The sequence below is a fragment of the Mastigoproctus giganteus genome, chromosome 5 (assembly GCF_048544385.1).
Source record: "Mastigoproctus giganteus isolate SK-2022 chromosome 5, ASM4854438v1, whole genome shotgun sequence".
Classification (NCBI taxonomy): Eukaryota; Metazoa; Arthropoda; class Arachnida; order Uropygi; family Thelyphonidae; genus Mastigoproctus; species Mastigoproctus giganteus.
The window spans coordinates 126,123,918-126,144,071 of NC_143579.1; the positions used below are offsets into that span (position 1 = coordinate 126,123,918).

At 37.3% G+C, this 20,154-nt stretch overlaps 1 protein-coding gene across 3 annotated transcripts in view; it reads right to left on the reverse strand.

Annotated features, from left to right (window-relative positions):
- Abp1 (Actin binding protein 1) overlaps positions 1–20,154 on the reverse strand; it is a 298,710-nt gene that overhangs the window by 197,448 nt on the left and 81,108 nt on the right. For all 3 annotated transcript variants that reach the window (XR_016546934.1, XM_090373450.1, XM_090373449.1), the window contains exon 4: positions 19,487–19,561. Coding sequence is in view for 2 of the 3 variants with exons in the window: in XM_090373450.1 (XP_090229576.1) it covers positions 19,487–19,561 (75 nt within the window). In the remaining variant the exon portion in view is untranslated. The remainder of the gene's footprint in view (positions 1–19,486; positions 19,562–20,154) is intronic.

Here is a 20,154-nt window from a genome sequence, read left to right on the forward strand (position 1 = left end):
GGCTCACTGATCAGTGGGCAGGCAGGTATGCAAATAATGCAAACATGCCATCACAGTTGAAGTTAATTCCACAATATGAGAGATGCCAAATGGTGTAGGTAATAATAATATTTAGAAGACTAAATGCACAAGGCATAATATGTTATGGGTTGAAATTAACTATATAATATTAGTGTAAATACACCATAGTTTAATCTAAATCTCAGTATCTGAAAGGGTTGGAGCAGCAGTAGGTGGAACAGTCACTGGGATATTATTAGCATGACCTTTGATGTGTTCTTTAAGGGACTGCTGCAGAGTTGTTAAGACAGCCCAAGCCAAATCGGAGCTCGGTGTGGCTAGTGGTACAAATACAGTAGGGCAATGAAAACCCGAATGTCAATAATCTGAAAGAGCCAGCATTTATTTATTTATTTTTTTTTTATGCTGGTACCATAAAATAATTCCAGTAAGCCCCAGTTATTGTGATCAAATTTACAAATTTGAATTTTGATTCTATTAAACAGAAATTCTAATAAACGAAAATCGGAGGAATATTATCCACAGATTATAAAAATGAAGATATAAAGCACAAACCTACATTTTTATTACCTTACCAAATAACAAAATTAAATGACACGTGAAAATTGGAAGAATATTATCCACAGGTTAGCAAAATAAATTTATGTTTACATACATAGCTTAATTAATATACATACAGTACTAACTAAACAAAACATTTTGTAATCTGTTATTCAACACACTTTGTAATCTACTTTATAATCTGATATGTTTTACCAACGATTTTATTCCGAATGCCAAAAAAGTATCATGAACAAAAGGGCAAAATGGATAAGGTGCTTGTTAACAGAAGAGACTGCTGGGATACATTTAAATAGAAGGGGTGTAAGAATATTTGCTGATACTATCGAGGCAATGTCAGGTGGGTTGGAAAACTGCTAACTTGGGGGGATTCGCAGACTAATAGATTAACAGTAGCCACAGGCAGAGGTGGAAATAATTTTTGCACTGCTTCTATTGGACCACAGTAATAATTCAGACACAGCATGGGTTTGTCAAGGGGAAGTCTTGTCTGCCCAATTTGACTGGATACTATGATATGGTCACAAAGGAACTGGATGCAAAAAATAATTTTTATATCCAAGTACTACTGTAAATGATATCAAAATTATCAAAAATAATTTTGATATCATATACTTGGATTTCAGGAAAGCTTTTGATACTGTTGCACATGGAATACTACTGTACAAATTGGAGCAGTACGGCATTAAGGGGAAGTTGCTACAATGGATAAAAGGATGGTTGAGTGGAAGAAGACAGAAAGTGGTAATAAATGGATACTGCTCTATGTGGACTAATATTATTTGTGGTGTCCCTCAGGGTTCAGTGTTGGGCCCATTGCTGTTTTGTATATTTATTAATGATATTGATGAAGGTATATGAAGCTTAATGTCGAAGTTTGCACATGATACAAAGGTTGGCAGGGTTGTTAATGACAGTATGCTAACGCAACAGGATCTTGAAAAGTTGAGTAGATGGGCTGAGAAGTGGCAACTAAAGTTTAACATTGACAAATGCAAAGCCCTGCATATGGATAGCAGTAACCCCAGAGTAATGTTACACTCATAGTAGTGGAGAATGAAAGAGACTTGGGGGTTATTGTGCAGTCAGATAAGAAGTTTTCTGAACAGTGCAGAAAGGCTGTCCAACCAGGTCACGGGGCCTTGTCAATGATATACAGGAATTTTGTGAGCAGGGATAAGGAGGTGATTAACCCCTTGTATAAGGCAATGGTCAGGCCATACCTTGAGTACTGCCTACAGGTCTGGAAGCCTCGTTTTAGGAAGGATGTAGAGTTGTTAGAACGAATACAGAGAAGCACAACAATACTGGTGAAGGTAACAAAGAGGAGCTCTTACCAAGAGAGGCTTAAGTTCTGCAAGTTGTAACTTCTGGAGACTACATACCTGCGAGGCAATCTGATTGAGGTGTCTTGAAATGGATTGAGCAGGCTCGATGGGGTTCTTCCTCTTGCTCAGGTTACAAACCTGAGGGTATATTCAAACTGAGGAAAGACAGTTGTAAAACAGATGTGCGAAAGTTTGCCTTTGGCCAGCAGTAGTTGATTGCTGGAACAAACTTCCCATCTGTTGTTGTGGAAGTTGATAGCTTAAATAAATTCAAGGCAGAACTAGACAAACATTTGGAATGAATGGATAAGTGAAATGGGAATTTTTTTTTTTTTTTGTGGCTAATGCTGTATAAACTTGCTTTCTTGCATTGTGCCTCTACTAATGCTAAGGTCTTGCTTATCCTAGAAAACTTGCCATCACATCCTTCAGCAGAAACAAACAAAATATACAACTGATTTGAGGTCATGTTTCTTCCATCAAATGTTACCACACTCCTGCAACTGATAGACCAGGATGTCACTGAAAATTTGAAGAGAATGTACAAAAAATAAGTCTTGTGTCATTTACTTTTAGCAGAAAGCAATGAAGAAAGCGTTGTAGCTTTTTTTAAAAATATACAGAGTAGCCTCAAGGACAGCTGCTACATTTTATCTGACGAGTGGGAATCACTCACTGCGCAGAATTTAAAAAATGATTGGAAAGAACTGTGGCCTATTGCAGAAAAAAACCGGAGATGAACAGAATCGAACTGAAGGATATGAGAGGGCAAATACTGAATGAGATGACCAATTTGTTTCAGTCAATCCCTGGGTTTGAAGATTGCGATGAAAGTGATGCAAGGTAATGAAAGCTCCTGATAACGATACAGACAAAGACAACAATGAAGAAAATGACATCAACACTGGGCCTACACATGCTGAGGCATTCGCCGCACTAGAGACTGTGATGGCTTGATACGAGCAACAAACAATGCTGTCCAACTCAACTACTCTTGCTGAAAAGAGTGAGAGCAAAGAAAAGAAGTTTGAAAATGGTGCCTCAAAAAATAAGTAATTATTTCCATTAAAAGGTAATACGTGTGTGCTATTGTGGCTGACAGTTCCATTTGTTTTGTTACCTATGAATAAAAATATGTAAGTACAACTTAGTGATTATATTTCTAAACTTAGGAAACTTTAAAAAAAAAAAAAAATTGGAAGTCCGAACTACCCCTGGTCCCAATGAGTTCGGATTATCAATGATCTACTGTACTTCTGTTTGTTCCTTCCAATACATATTTTTGTTTGTTGTTGTTTGTTTGGTTTTTAGGAGCATTAGCAACTAAGGCCATATTGCTTCGGGATATGCGGTGGTCATTCCCTGACCTTTCCGCATCCTCCGTATTTGGTGGTGACGGGCTCGAACCCCGGTCTAATCAAGAAGCGTGTGCTACACACTGCTGCTCCTTCCCACCTGGCTACGGAGGCGCCACACATATTTTTGTATGCAGCTGTGTACAAGTATTAGGGCATGGTCAGTAGAGCTTGTTTCCTTGCTTCTTGGTAAATCATCTTCTATTTTATACTTCCATATTTTTGTTCCTGTTTTCAAGATTTCACAAACTTTCGAATAAGCTGGATGGTTACCCTCAAAGTTTCAGCAAACAAGTATCTTCTGTGCAGTCTGAGTATGTTCCTTGGATCCATAGTTGGGGCACACCGAGTCCCTGCTGCACACTGTTTGAGTATGGCCAAATTTTTGCCACTTGAAGCATCTAACAGGATTAGGGATATAAGGTCGTATATGGCAGTTCAGATATCTGGCTTTAACTCTAGTTGGAATAGGAAAGGTCAGTATAACACTATGTTGGTACAAAATTGCCATCTTTAAAGACACAAAAGATGATATTCTTGTACACATTGGCACTAATGTTTGTTTGTTATTTGGTTTTTGGGAGCATTAGCAACTAAGGCCATATTGCTCCGTTAATATGCGGTGGTCATTCCTGACCTTTCCGCATCCTCCGTATTTGGTGGTGACGGGCTCGAACCCCGGTCTAATCAAGAAGCGTGTGCTACGCACTGCTGCTCCTCCTCACCTGGCTACAGAGGCGCCTTTGGCACTAATGACATTAGGCGCAGTGCATTAGCATTAGTAGAGGCAGTGCTTTTTTTGTGACGGTACGGCGTACCAGCACCTTTATTAACAGTGGTGTGTGACATTTGGATGCAGTGCACTTTGAAATTTGTAATATTCCATAAATTTTTTTCATGTTTATCTACTATTCAAATAAGCTTAAAATTATTTAACTAAATTTACATTTTTCACTGTCTACTGTTAAGCTCTTTTCGATACAAAACTGTATAACCATTTTTATAATTCTAAATTACTCAGTCGGACCTCTCTTTAATTATTTTGAATTCCCCTTAGATGTTACATTTAAAATAGTTTCCGTTGAGCGAAAAAATTTTCATATAGCGAATGGATTAGGAGAGGATGAATTTAGTACGCCCTGTTTGCATTTCTGGCCTTCAGGCAATTTAGGCAATTAGTGCTGCTGTGCGAATTAAGACAGCCGAAGGGATTATCATTCTACAACTTAGTGGTACCTGGTAAAAACTATCCGACTACCCGTCCCACATAAGGTGAAGTCACGCTGGTCTGCAGTGAGCAGATCAAGGTGTATTCCCAATGGGCTCTGGCCCACCTTCTACTGCAGTGGTGTCCAAACATTTCCCATAGAGGGGCATATTCAAAAAAAATTCAAAGTTAGATTTCTTTAGTGTGCTACATTTTCCATATCTTGTTGCTTGTAAAAGTAAAATTGAAAATTTTAAAAGTACAATATGTATACAATTACACTTACTGAACAAAACATTCAATGAGAATTTTTTTGATAATTAACAAAATTTAAAATGCTGTTTTAGTTCACTTTAAGGGCGGGCCGTAGGTTGGACACCTTCGTGAATCAACTGTAAGCACCCTGTTCAAGAATTAGGAGGGAGTGATTTTCTTTTACCCCCAACAAATAATCACCTGTCGTTTCGCGGAAGTGCATTATCCACATTTTTCAATAAATTTTCCTATCTCTGTTTGCATGGTCACAGTACCTGAATATCAGGATGACACCGACATTTTTGACAGTTTCAAAAAAAAAAAAAAAAAAAAAAATTTAACAACTAGTGACAATACTGATGACGAGAGACAGAAAACGAGGACAACAAAGGTATTAAACCTTCTAAGCACGAATTGTTGACATTTGGTGAAAATGAAGTTAGAAAATCGTCAATTAGGTTACAGTTAAATGAAACAGATACAATTCGTGGAAATCGGAGGTACCTAATTGAAAAGATGGTTTCAGAAGAATTGAAGAATTTAATGGATGCTCTGAATACGATACCAATTTCATCGAGTGAATGTGAAAGACGATTTTCCCAAATGAATCTGATTGTCAGCCCAACCAGAGCTTCGTTGATGACAAAAACAGTTTCTTCACTACTGTTTCTTAAAATTCTATGCCCACCGCTGACCCGCTTCGATCCAGCACAATATGTCGATTTGTGGCTACTTCGGAAACGTCATTCAGCAATCGACACACAAACAGTAAGAAAAGAAGTCGGCATAGGGTGTCGGTTGAGAACTTAATAAAAATTTGGAATATTCTACAAAAACTTTATTATGAAATTATTTTTACTTATTATTTTTAGGGGCCATAGTCTAAGGAAGGACCCTTAAAATTTCACTAGGTTGCCTGCCTGTCCATCCGTCTGTCATAGCATTGTATCTCTGGAACCACTGAACCTATTGACTAGAAATTTTGCATGGGTTTGCACATCAAGTGGGCCAACATAACGTGGGCCAAGTGGGCCAACACCGTCATATTGATCATTGTTGATAAAAATTTGTCTGAGAAATGGAGGGGAGTTAAAATGTGGGGGGATAAAAATGTTGTCAACAACCTATAGCTACACCGTTGGAAAGAGCTCAACGAGTAGGTTTAAAATATAATTTTAAAATATTTTTAAAATTAAAAATGGCAGCACCAGACAGGAAAATATGAGTAATTTTCGTGTGCCCCTCTCTATTTCCGTCGCTAACGGAGCTAAAAATTTAAAAATCACATTAGCATTGCGTTATTCGATGCTTATCAAGAGAAAACTATTCCGATTGAAATCTATCATTTATTTTTGTGTTAAAAGTAAAAAAAGAATTTTTTATTGCACTTCGATACAGCGCTTCTTTGTACCAAGTAACTCTCCTTTTAGTGACAAAACAGTTACTAAATAGTTAGTTAATAATTGTATAAAGGTCATTTATAAATTATGCAAAGAGAAGTATTTTTTAACAATTTTCAAAGCTGGAGTTGTCCTGGCAAGGGGAGATACTCAGGGAGCCAGTGTTGAGGCGGTGGTGGTGGAGAGGTGCCTGTGCAGAGTCTTGCACAGCCCTCACCTGCCAGTCGCTTCACCCCAAAGACTTTAATTGCTTCTCCCACCCTTGGCATTCATAACAACTGGAAAGACTCAAATGGACAACGTTTTCGTTATTTCCTACGTTTTAGGCCAAGCCGGGGTACTAGAAACGTTTTTCAGTTACCATAAAGCTCTCTATTTGAGATTCTACACTAACGACCATTCGTGTCATCCTGAGTGCCCAGCACTCAGTAGTTGACCGCTTTATTTACTTATTTTATTCACATTTTACTTATTTTCTATATATACTTGAATAATTAATTTATACTTAATGAACTGTGTTAATATATTAAATTTTTTGTTCTTATTCCAAAAACATTACTACGAAAGTAACAATATCAGGAAAAAAAAACATTTTTAGGGTACTTTTCATATCCTTTTAATTTTCAATTTTTCCCGATTTCGAAGAATGAGTACTGGCACCTATTTTTTTACAAAAAAAAGCACTGGGTAGAGGCATACAATGCAAGAAAGCAAGCTTACGCAGCATCAGGCAAAAATAAAAAAAAAAAAACCCTCCTGTGCATACAATGCAAGAAAGCAAGCTTATGCAGCATCTGCAAAAAAAATAAAAAACCTCCCATTTCATCCCTCCATTTGTTCCAAATGCCTGTCCAGCTCAGCCTTAAATTTATTTAGGCTATTAGCTTCCACAACAAAAGATGGAAGCGAGTTCCACCAATCAACTACCCGCTGGCTAAAGGAAAATTTCCGCACATCTAGTCTACAACTATCTTTCCTCCAATTTGAACCTATGCCCCCTCAAGGTTCTTAGTCTGAGCAAGACGAAGAATCCCATCAGCATTCGGCTTGCTCAACCCATTCAAGGCCTTACACACCTCAATCAGATCACCTCGCAAGTGCCTACTCTCAAGGCACTGCAATTTGCAGGACTTAAGCCTTTCTTGGTAAGAGCACCCCTTTGTTCACCTCACCAATCTCGTTGCCCTTCTTTGTACTAGTTCTAGCAACTCTACATCCTTCCTAAAATGAGGCCTCCAGACCTGTACACAGTACTCTAGTTGTGGCCTGACCATTGCCTTGTATAACGGGATTATCACCTCCATGTCCCTGCCAGCAAAATTCCTATATATCATTGATAAGACTCCATGACCTGCCCTGGCGGCCACTCTGCACTGCTCAGTGACCTTCATATTTGGATGCACAATTACCCCCAGGTCTTTTGTATTTTCCACTTCCCTGAGTGTAGTACCACCCAGTTGGTATGTTTCACTTCGGTTATTACTACCCATAGGCAGTACTTTGCATTTGTCAATGTTAAACTCCAGTTGCCACTTCTCAGCCCATTTTCCCAACTTATCTAGATCCAGTTGGAGTAGCATACTGTCATTACTGTCGTTAACAACCCTGCCAACCTTTGTATCATCTGCAAACTTGGACATTAAACCTTCATCAATATCACTGATAAATATACAAAACAACAATGGGCTCAACACCGAACCCTAGGGAACTCCACTAATAACATTTGTTTACGAAAAGCAGTGTCCATTGATTACCAATCTCTGTTGTCTCCTACTCAACCTTTATCCATTGTAGCAGCTTACCCTTGATGCCATTCCTCTCCAATTTGTACAGCAGTCTTCCATGTGCAACAGTATCAAAAGCTTTCCTGAAATCCAAGTATATGATATCAAAATTATCTTTGGCATTCACTTCCTTTGTGACAACATCATAGTAAGCAATCAAATTGGTCAGACAAGACCTCCCATTGACAAACCCATGCTGTGTCTTAACTATTACTGCAGTCTTGTCTAGATGATCCTGCAATGCTTCTATAACCAGTGATTCCATTATTTTCCCCGGAACACAAATTAAACAGGTCTGTAATTACTTGTGTCACCTTTTGAATCTCCTTTGTGAATTGGTGATATATTTGCACACCACATTCCATGGGAACCTCCCCCGAGTCCAAGGAAGCTCTCATAATTATGGCTAAGGGTTTGCTTACTTCCTCTGCTGCCTCCTTTAATATAATTGGATAGAACCCGTCCATCCCAGGTGCCTACCTTATGTTTAACTATAACAATTTCTGCTCAACTTTGCTCTCAGTAATTACAAAATCACTTCGCTCCCTGTTAGCGTTTGATAAACTTCTGGCACTGCCCTCATTGAATAACTCCTCATGTGTGAATGTAGATGCAAAATACCCATTCAGTTTATCAGCTACCTGAGCATGATTATCAATAGTCAACCCATCTATGTTAAGTGGTCCAATCTGATTCATCCCTTTCCTTCTAGAGTTTACATAAGCTGTTTTTCTTTGCATCCTTTGCCAAAGATTTCTCATAATCTGCCTCCACCTGCCTAACCTCCTTTGTGACTTGATTGCAGACTAGTTTATACCTGCCATAGTATTCTGTATCGCCTAATACTTTATATGCATCCCATATAATCTTCTTCTCTGCCACTGTCTCATTAATTCATCTGACATCCATTTAGGCCTAAACAATGAACAGTATTTCTTAGTTGGAATGAAAAGCCTAGTAGCCTCCAAAATTAAGTCCATGAAGGCTTCCGATTTAGAATTCACTGTTGGTGACATCATCAGTTGATCCCACTGTACAGAAGTTAAAAACTGTCTAAGACCTCTGTAGTCACCTTTACGAAAGCAAAAGCCCTTCCATTTAGCCTTGATGGTAGTTACATCATTAAATAATTCCCACATCAATACATTGTGATCACTGTCACCCAGTGGTTCCTTTATCTGCAGATTCTTAATGTATGAAGAATCACTACTGATAATCAGATCAAGAGTATTGCTCCCTCTGGTTGCCTCTCGAACATGTTGCTGTTGAAAACAGTCATCCAATAAATCCACAAAAGGCTTGCTAGAGTGCGAGTGACCAACCCACAAGTTCCAGTCAATTATCTGGAAAGTTAAAATCTCCCATCATAAGACATTCTGATTTACTGGCCCACTATTTCTCTGCACATTTGCTCATTATACTCATCAGATTCATTAGGCCTATAACACACACCTACTCTCATTTTTCCTTTCCCAGTGCTTATTTCCCACCAAACAGACTCAACACTGCATTGTCTACCAACATCAATTGAATGGATGCACTTCCTTAGATTTTATGTGTTTCTTAAATAACAGCATAATCCCTCCTCCCTTCCTATCCACATTGTACTCCCCAAATTCCAACTCTGCACTGCCTATATCTGTGCGACACCACGTCTCTGATATCCAAACAATATCTGCCTTTGATGTCTTCACTAGCACTTCAAGCTCATCAAATTTATTAACTATACTCCTAGCACATTGGTGTACATGCAAATATACATGCACCTGTTCCTGCTCCTAGCCACCCTAACACAGCCCATGTATTTACTTGTTCCACTATGACTCCCAGCAGTCCTGGAAATCTCCATTACCTTGCTTTCTAGTCTGCTGCCCATTCTAATAGAAGCAGTGCAAGAATCACGTTTGCCTCTGCCTGCGGTCACTGTTAACCTTTTAGTCTGTGTATCCACCCTCATCATGGGCTATGGGCCCCTCATCAGGTTTTCCGACCCGCTAGCAGTTTTCCGACCCACCTAACAGTGCCTCGATAGCATCAGCAAATATTCTTGCACCCTTTCTAATTTAAGTGTATCCCATCCCTGTAGAAGCAGTCTCTCCTGTCAACAAACACAGAGAAGGCTGGAAAAAATTTTACCCCTTGAGCCTTGCACAATCTCTCCACAGCCGAATTGATTAACAAGTCTCTCATCATATACTCCCTCCTATCGTGTCTGGGCAAAATTGCAGACACTTTCACATTCAGCCCTAACTCGCGACTTTTTTTTCAACATTGACCTGTACTTGTTGAGTAAATCTGCAGATCTCTTACGCTTAATGTCATTAGTTCCAACGTGTACAACAATATCACCTTTTGTGCCCTGAAAACATGATATCTGCTCTACAACATCATCAACTTTTGCCCCAGGCAGACATACCCTGGTCCTGTTCCACCTATCCTTCTTACAAAGTATATTCCCCATCACCCTGACAACAGAATCACCAACAATAACTAGTTCCTTTGGGACCAGCGCATTCTGCCTTGGAGATTGCCTCTGCGTTGCCTGATGCACAGGAGTGAGCTATGTTGTTGAGCTGGGCAGCTGAGAGCCTGATGGGCCCTCATATTAATTTCTACGAGGGCATTTACCCTACACCTCAAGCTCTCATAGACGCCCATCAGAAAGCTGAGTTGGCACCTAATTTCTTGACACTCCAGGCACCTAGCACACACAAAGGCATCCTCCTTGGCTAGATAATGTCCTGTTTTAGAAAGGTCAGCAAACATTTCACATTTCGCACATTTTTTGCAACTGTGATGCGTTGGAAAATCGCCGCCTTCATTTCTCCCCCGAGCCACAGCACTCTCGATAGTCTGTGATCTTTGCTTCACAGCTCTAGTCTGGGTCATGATTTCTGTTTAAATACAATTTAATTAACAATGAAATTTAATAAGATTAATAATATTTTTGATTAATTGATAATACTATAATAAGCTAACAGATTCCTAATACAGTGCTTCGTATTACGCTATCTAGTTTAACTTTATACCTTACGCTATCAGTTCGAGATATATATACGTTAAGCTATTTCTTATTGACTACAATATGGCAGCTAGTTCAACAATATTGGCGATAACACCGGGAGTCGTAACTTCCAAAAATCGCTGGCTAAATTCAAAATAAGAAGCTAACGAACGCTACTAAACCTATTTAATATCTCCGCAAAACACAATGTACTATGTTAAATAACGAAGAATACATTAAAAATTAAAAAATACTTATCCCTTTACAGCAGCCAAAAATCCACCATCTGTACTGTTCTGCGATCCCAATGCCCTCTTCTATACGCCTAAGGTCTAAGGACTTACTTAACAAGTACAGGTCAATGTTGAAAAAAGTCAAGAGTTAAGAGTTAAATTTGAAAGTGACTGCAATTCTGCTCAGACACGATAGGAGGGAGTATATGATTAGAACCCTGTCGATTAATTCGGCCCTGGAGAGACTGTACAAGGCTGGGGTAGAATTTTTCTAAGCATGTTTTGGCTTAAATTTGGATCAAATTTCCATCTCATGTTGTGGAAGTGAGAAATTCGAACAAATTTAGGGAAGAATTAGACAAACTATTAAAAGGAATGGACAGATGAAATGCGTGTTTTTTTTTTTCTTGTTAGTGAATGGAATAAATAAAAATGAAATAAATAAATAATAATTATATTCATGCAGGTTGGCTGAATAGGTATACGGTTGGTATAATAGTTTCATTATGTTCATGTGATCAGTCTCATCAAAAAAATAAATGTGAAAGGGGAAAAACTGAAAATATTTAATATCTGCATACAAAGTCTACTAGTCCACATATTTTTTTTACCAATGAAAAATAATTTGCTGACCTGTGGTGGGTAATGGAAAAATTCATTACCTACCAACCTACAAAATACATCAAATTTGATCAATAATCAACAATATGGATTCTGTCAGTGTCGGTCCACTGGTGATATGCTGCCTATGCTACACATCTCTGGGAAAATTCAACAGAAAAGTTGGTCAAACATCGAGCAGTTGCTCTTAACATTTCTAACACTTTTGTTTGGCACAAAGTTCTCCTAAACAAGAATCCAACTTATGGACTACCAACTTGATTTTTGCAACTTGACATCTAGTTTTCTTTTTGAATCGCTCAGTGTGTGGCAGCTGTCTGTCACAGTAATGCTTCTACAATATTGCTGGCATTTCCCAAGGTGCAGTTCTTTCTCCCACCCTTTTCCTCTTGTATATTTATGAACTTTTTTCCACTGAATGAAAATCATGTTTTTATGATTACAGCACACTACATTTTCCCCTTCGGTTTGAAAATCTAACCTGTACGGACAGCCTCAGCTACTTGAATAGCTACCAATTCTCTTATTGCTGATCTCCAGGTACTTCTCCAATGAGGCAAAGAAAAATTTTGTCTTATTTCTTACAAAAAATGAATTCTGCTGTTCGTATGCTCATCTCTGGGGACACCCAAATTTCTAGACAAGATCACATTACTTCTCTATTAGGATCACTGACTTCTAATCTGTCTCTTTCTCTCTCTGCATAAGCACATCACAAATACTGCTTCCTCTTCATCAAAAAAACTAAGGTTTTCTTTTTCACCCTCGGCGTCACTTTTCTTCTAAAGAACTACACACTCTGTATAAATCTCAAAACCATGGTACTCTTCTCAACCTGGGGTGGACTGACTCTCTTCAAAAGAAAGCAGTTAATGACCCATCTTCTACAAACTCTCTCTGCCAAAGATTTTTATGCTGCATGCCTTTTCTTGTATACTTCCAAGGGCAACACTTCTTATGAATTGGCATCTGTAACTCCACTGCCAAACACATGCTTCAATCAATCAACATCCATTTGCCATCCAACTTCAAACTCAAGGAATTAAGTTTCCTTCTTCCTCATTTATCTCTTGTACTTCTATTCTCTGGAACAGCCTTCCTTCACATGTATTTCCCAAAAATTACACTCTTCAAGAATTCAAGACAACAAGTATTTTCTATCTGCTCAGTCTTCAACCTAAGCACAGTAGTTATAGGTTCTAATTCCTTTCATATTTGGGCTTTCATAAAGATTAAAAAAAAAGGAAGTGTACAGAGATGTATTTAAGCTCTAATAATACCAGAATCAATGAAAATGAAACTGTAACCTCAAAGAAAATATTGGTTTTAATATAAATTTTCAAGATGAAAATTATCATAAATAATAAAGTTATATCAGATGTGACATTTATCTTATGTGTCATTTAAAGTTTTTCAGATAATTATTCAAGGTCGAGCATTATAAACATATTTTGGTATCTGGACAACTAAAATACTTTAGATTTAAAAAGATTTCAAAGTTTCACTGATCACGCAAAAGATTTAACAGTTCTCAACTAGCATCGAAGATAAAATATAATGAAGGATAATAATGATTTTTTTAAAAGGTTTGAATCACCTAAAGGAAGTAAACAAAAATACATTTTTTTGGTTGCCATTCAATAAAGTGCAAGTAAACACTCATTAATCAGTTACAGTAAATCCGAACATTGGATAATCCAGATCGAAATATGAAAAATTCTGTTCACAGTTGAGTACTTTGAAAGACACGTGAGATTTAGGAAGGCAGATGAGTAACTCTGATTGCACAGAGAGGAACGGAACATACATTACATTGTCTTGCATGTTGTTCAGTATCATTGTTGACTCTGAGAATATTTGCTGAAGCTATCGAGGCAGTGTTAGGTGGGTTGGAAAACTGCTAGCTTGGGGGGGGGGATACAAGGACTAATAGATTAACAGCAGCCACTGTTAATCTGTTAGTCACTAGCACATTCTTGATTGTGAAAGTGATTCTTGCATTGCTTCTACTGGAATGAGCAGCAGCCTGCAAAACAAGATGTAGAGTATTTCAGAGACTGCTGGGAGTCATTGCAGTACAACTAAACACATGGGTTGTGTTAGGGTAGCTAAGAATAGGAACAGGTGCATGTATACATGCATGTACACCAATACTAGGAGTTTGGTAAATAAATTTGATGAATTTGAGGTATTGCTCAAAACATCAAAGGCAGATATTGTTGAGATATCAAAGATGTGGTGTCACACAGATATAAGGAAGGCAGAACTGGAATTTGGGGAGTACAATGTGTACAGAAAGGATAGACAGGATACGAAAGGAGGAGAGGTTATGCTATTAGTTAAGAAACACATAAAATCCAAGGAAGTGAAGCCAGTCCACATCACTGGACAGTGCAGTGTTGAGTCAGTTTAGTGTAACATAAATATTGGGAGATCAAAATTGAGAGTAGGAGTGTGTTATAGGCCTAATGACTCTGATGAGTATAATAAGAAACTGTACAGGGAAACAGAGTGGGCCAGTAAATCAGAGAGTCTTATAATGGGAGATTTTAATTGACTGGAATTTTATGTAACAGTCTCTCCACTCTGTCTTATAGACGTTGTTTCTGTTTTATGTCTTTTCTGTAGTTACTTGCATGGGACTGCTCTTCTGAATTGGTTTCTATAATTCCCACTCTCTCTTTCAAAGCAGTCCGAACATGTGCCTCAACCAGTCAACATACTTTTATTGTCGAGGTTCAATCCCACAGAACCAACTTTTCTTCTTCCTTATTTATTCATTCAACTTCTGGAACAACCTTCCTTCATACGTATTTCCTGAAAATTGCAGTCTACATAAGTTCAAGTCTAATGTCAACAAGTATCTTCTTTCATCTTTTCAACCTTCAACCCATGCATGCTACTAAGTATTATAGGTTCTAAAAAAAAAAAGACCTATACATAACAATGATCCTTGAGAATAAAAAAAAAAAAAGATTAGTATGTAAAATATATTTATTTAAAAAAGATTGTTTAGGCATGGGTAATGCGCTACCATCATTTCTACTACCCAGGTGGTATGGAAAAATCATTTGATTACCTTCACAATGAGTTTCCGGGGTACTGAACAGCTTTGAATGAGTAACTTCGCCAGTGGAGAAGACTAATGTTACTTATCTCAAGCAGATACCGCCACCCAGATGGCACCGTTACAAAGCTTGTTGGCTTACTCATTGGCTTACTCATTTTGATCATGTTTGGCATAAAGGTCTTCTAAATAAGCTTCCATCCTATGGTTTGCCAGCTGTTCTTTAATAAATAAATATTCATTTATTGCAAATACAGCAAGCCCATCACAGCATATGGCTAAGGGAAAATAATACAATACAAAGGAAATAAAATAAAATAATCGAATACATAGCAGATTTCATATAAACATTAACAATGAATAGGAATTATACTTATGAATTAATAAAAATTTTGCAGAAAGCAAATTTGGCTTTCAGTTAGTGGGTTGAAGGCTGGCTGTTGTTTTTATTTTTTTTCATTTATCGGATATCTGACTCCTGTAGGCTTTAGAGTTGAGTTACCTTTTGCAATCAATGTTGTGATGATTTAGGAGGTAAAGGAATGCATTTTGGAACATTTTGTCCATTTGAGGTTGAATTTGAATTGTTGCTTTCTAGAATTTTCTCTGTTGGGGCTAGCTATTATATTGGCTAAGTTTGGTGAATCGTATGCAGAAGTAATTAACTTTGCAAGAAGCATGACTCCACAGTCGTTGATCATCTGTTGCAGAGGCTTTGTTTTTCAGTTTTCATAAAGCTGTTGCCTGGCTATTGTATGGGGAAAACAAAAGCTTACTATTGAACCATCTAAGAATCCAATATTCTAGGGCAAGGAATTTCTTGACGGTTACTTGAGGAGCACCAGACCAGATTTCGGGAGCATAGGACAGAATGGGATAAGAGAATCTCTGAACATGCTTAACGACTTTTTTTGGTCTTGAATTGCTGCTGTTTCTTGTTTGATTCACCTTTTTGCTTTTAGAATTTTTTGAGATATATATAAATAGTGGGGAATAAAGGAGAGATTTTTATCAAAAACAACTCCAAGGTCTTTGTGGGCATAGATATTTTGGATTGGGACATCTGCAATTTTTATTTCTATGTGGTTGGGTTGTTTCTGAAGGGAATAAGTAATTTGAGCAGATTTGCTTGCATTTATAGTCAGATTGAGATCTTTTAGATACTTGAAGATTTTACAAATCTGTAAATTTCCATCATGGATAACCTTGCAAATGTAATTGGGTACCCAGTTTTCTCTCTGACATCTCATTGCGGGTGATAGTAGATGGCTCTCTGTTTTCTAACTTCACTAATTGTGGTGTTCCCCAAGGTTCAGTTCTTTCTACCACTCTTTTCCTCTTGTATATTAATGACCTTCTTCCATTGACTGGAAATCCTATCCATAGTTTTGCTGAGGATAGCACATTGCATTCCACCTTCCAGTTTCAGAAACCTTGTCCTGCTCAAACAGCTTCAACTTCTCAAGTATCCACTGCCAAATCCTTAAATGCTGATCTCCAGGTAATTCTCCAGTGGGGCAAAGAGAACTTAATTTAATTTCTTCTAAAACTCAGTTCTGTCTTATATCTCGCAAAAAGGATTCCTCTGCTCATCTTCGATGACACTCTGATTTCTAGGCAAGATCTTGGGGATTACCCTGACTTCTAATCTCTCTCTCTCTCATCTAAAAAACTGGGTTTTCTCTTTAGCTCTCGGTGTTACTTTTCTTCCAAACAGTTAACTCTAGAAATTGCAAATCCAGCCTACCATAGAATATTGTTCCCACATCTGGGGCAGTGCCCCCAAAACCTCTCTCAGGCTTCTAGATTCCATTCAAAAGAGGTCAGTTAGGTTAATTAACATCTCATCTCTAACAGATTCTCTCCACTCTGTCTCACAGACTTTGTGTTTCTGATGCCTTTTCTGTAGGTACTTGCACAGGCACTGTTCTTCTGAATTGGCTTCTATAATTTCCCACTCTTTCTTTCAAAGCAGTCTGAACATGTGCCGAAATCAGTCAACATCCTTTTACTGTCCAAGTTCAAACTCACAGAACCAACTTTTCTTCTTCCTCATTTATTCATTCAACTTTTCTTTTGTGGAACAACCTTCCTTCACACATATTTCTTGAAAATTGAATTGTACAGAAGTTCAAGTCTAATGTCAACAAGTATCTTCTTTCATCTTTTCGATCTTCAACCCATGCATGGTACTAAGTACTCTTGGTTCTAAAAAAAAAAAAAAAAAAAAAAAAGGACCTACATATAACAATGGTCGTTGAGAATGAAAAAAAATTTAGTATGGAAAACATATTTATTTAACATGATATACTTTACTAATTATAAGGAATTGTTGTGGGAGATGTAGTTACTTTCTTTGCCAATTCTTTACTTTTTATTTTACTTTGTTTATTATTAGTTATATTTTATAGTTTACAATAATATACCTATGTAAATCTAAGCAGATGCCATTACAGAATTTTTAGTGTGAACCCCCAGAACACTTTCGCGAACCCTCAGGTGTTCGCAAACCACCGGTTGTGAACCGCTGCCCTAGATTATGGCATCTATTGTTTGTTTCTGGTTGGGCCTTCAGTTTGCTTCAAAGGGTTGAAGTCTTGTGTTTGTCTGCCCTGAATGTCTCTTTTATGGAAGAAGGTAGGATTTCTAGTGTCCATTTCCTCTCCTGCAAATATCTCCAAAACTAATTTTGTTTGTTGATTCTTTCAGTCAATATCTATTTGTCTTCAATATTGGAGTCTGACAGACCATGAGGCTCTTTATTTTTCTGCTAAATAGAAATATCATGTTTTGGAGGAACAGAAACTGGCACATTTGTGGTATGTTCATGTGTCTTTGAGTAAATAGTTCACATGCCTAATAAAAGAAAAATTCACTTGACAGTGAATCTTTCTCTTATAATTGATATATCTGTTTGAGTCTCTATGCAGTGATGTTACTGTGCTCATGAAGGTCTGCTTGTATTAACTGGTGAGATCATTTCCTTTGCTTCTAGATTGTGGTACTGTTTTCTGTTTTGTATGGCTTTTACTCTTTTCCATACTTCCCACAATGCACATTTAGGCTGTAATGCTATGCAGCCTTCTGTGGTATGGTCACTGGAGCTACATTTAGCACAGACTACTATTCTCCTGACCATGCTGTCTGAGAATGTCCATATTTCTGGCATTTAAAGCAGTGTTGTCGATTTGGTACACAGGTCTGGATATGACATATTAAGTATTCTGTTTTAATCATCATTGACTGTTTTGGTGTTCAAAGTGAGAATGACATTCCTAGATGGCAACACTTCATCTCTTCTATTTGATATTCTTTTGACTCTTATGACTTCCTGTTCTTTCAGTTCTTCAAATATTTCTTCTTCTGGAACACTTAGGAGGTCCCACTTGAATATCACCCCCCTGCCCCCTTCCTTGATGTGTTAAGTGTCATGTGAGGGAATCACTGTGACTTCCAAAACTTGTTACATTTAGTTTTTCAGACTTTTTTGAAGTAGCTGTTTCCACTAAAATGTCTTCTGATATAAGATGTTTAATTGATTTAGCAATTTGGCAACAGTATCCTGTCAGATGTTTCTTTACACATTGATAGAAGAAATCAAAAGTTTTTATTTGGCAAGGCTTACCTTGCCAAATAAAAGCTAACATCATATAAATCTTTACTATTCAAACCTTGACTATTTTACGCTGATCTTCACTTGCAGTGAGGATCACCCTTGCTAATGATACTCAAGATTTTCATTTAACTGCCTAAAAGTTCTCTTTAAATCACAATGGCACATAATAAATTGACAAAATTCACAAGTAGTTTATTTCAGCTTTGAATATATTAATTAAATTACATAAGAACCCACTCACAATTAAAAGAATTAGCTTATGCTTTAACAAACTGCCTTATATAAACCAAAACAGTAATAGTAAAGCTTTATGTTCCAAAAATTACTTTAACTTAGACCACAGTTAAAGAGCTAATGTAGCATTCCCTCTTATACTCTTTCTGTTCTAATTCATCTGGCAACCACACTAGTATTCTCAATTATGCAATCAGCATCAGTTTTTACTGCATCACAACACATGTGCTTATGTTTCTGCTTATGCCAGTAGCCATTTTTTCCTCTTCATTCACAATGCATAACAGAACTACCAAGACAAACGATAGTATTTTTGTTTTTTGTTATTTTTTACAAAGGAATCATACCATATATTTATTAGAAATACCCATCTTTAATATTTAACGATGGGCAACAACAAGGTAAGTATGTTTTCATGTTTAATTACAAGGTAATCAAATTGTTAATGAAACCAATTTATATATAATATCAGTATCAACAACTGAGGCCCTGTATGTTACATGTCAAGAACAATACTATAACAAGAGCAGCATTTATCAGCAACAGCACAGTTAAAATTATACAGAAATTATTCAATAACCTTAACAATTAATGTCAATTTACTAATGATTCAAATCGATTTTAAATGTGAAAGGTTTCTACACCTGTGCCCAGATTTTGATACAATTTGGCAAGTTTTGCCTGGTTAGAGTCACTATCTATAAATTAGAAAAATAAAATATCTCTAATCTAAAAGTCCTCAAGTTTCCCAGAATTCAGATGTAGTGTGAATGAAAGAAAATATAAGAATTTAAGCTTACCTTAAAAAAATTTGCTATATCAACAACATGATTAGCACAGCTACCTTTCTTAGACATTGGTGCTCCTTCACCTTGCTGTAAGAGAAAAAAATTCTATAATTAGTAGTAATAATGCCAAATGATGGAATAAAGCAAGCTTATACAGCATCAGCCAAAAAAAAAAAAAAAACAATTTGCCTATCTGTAAGATACAAGAATTTTTCTAGTTATCCCTTGAATTTATTCAACCTGTCCACTTCCATAACAACAGATGAAAGCCTGTTTCAACTATCAACCAACCGCTGGCTGAAAGAAAACTACCATACATCTATCCTGCAACTGTTCTTCCTCAATTTGAATTTATGCCCCTCATCTGTATAGTCTCAGCAAGTGAAAGAATACCATTAACATTCAGCTTACTCAATCCATCCAAGGCTTTATTTAAACACCTCAATCAGATATCCCTGCAGGTCTCAAGACGCTATAATTTGGTGAAATGAAGCCTTTCTAGGTAAGAGCATCCTTTTGTTCCTTTCACCAATCTGGTTGCCCTTCTCTGCACCTATTCCAGCAGATCTACATACTTTCTGAAGTGAGTCCTCCAGACCTATACAGGAAGGACCTGTAGCGGAACATGCCTGTACAGCTGTAGCAGAACATGCCTTGGAAACTGGGTATGGCATTACTGC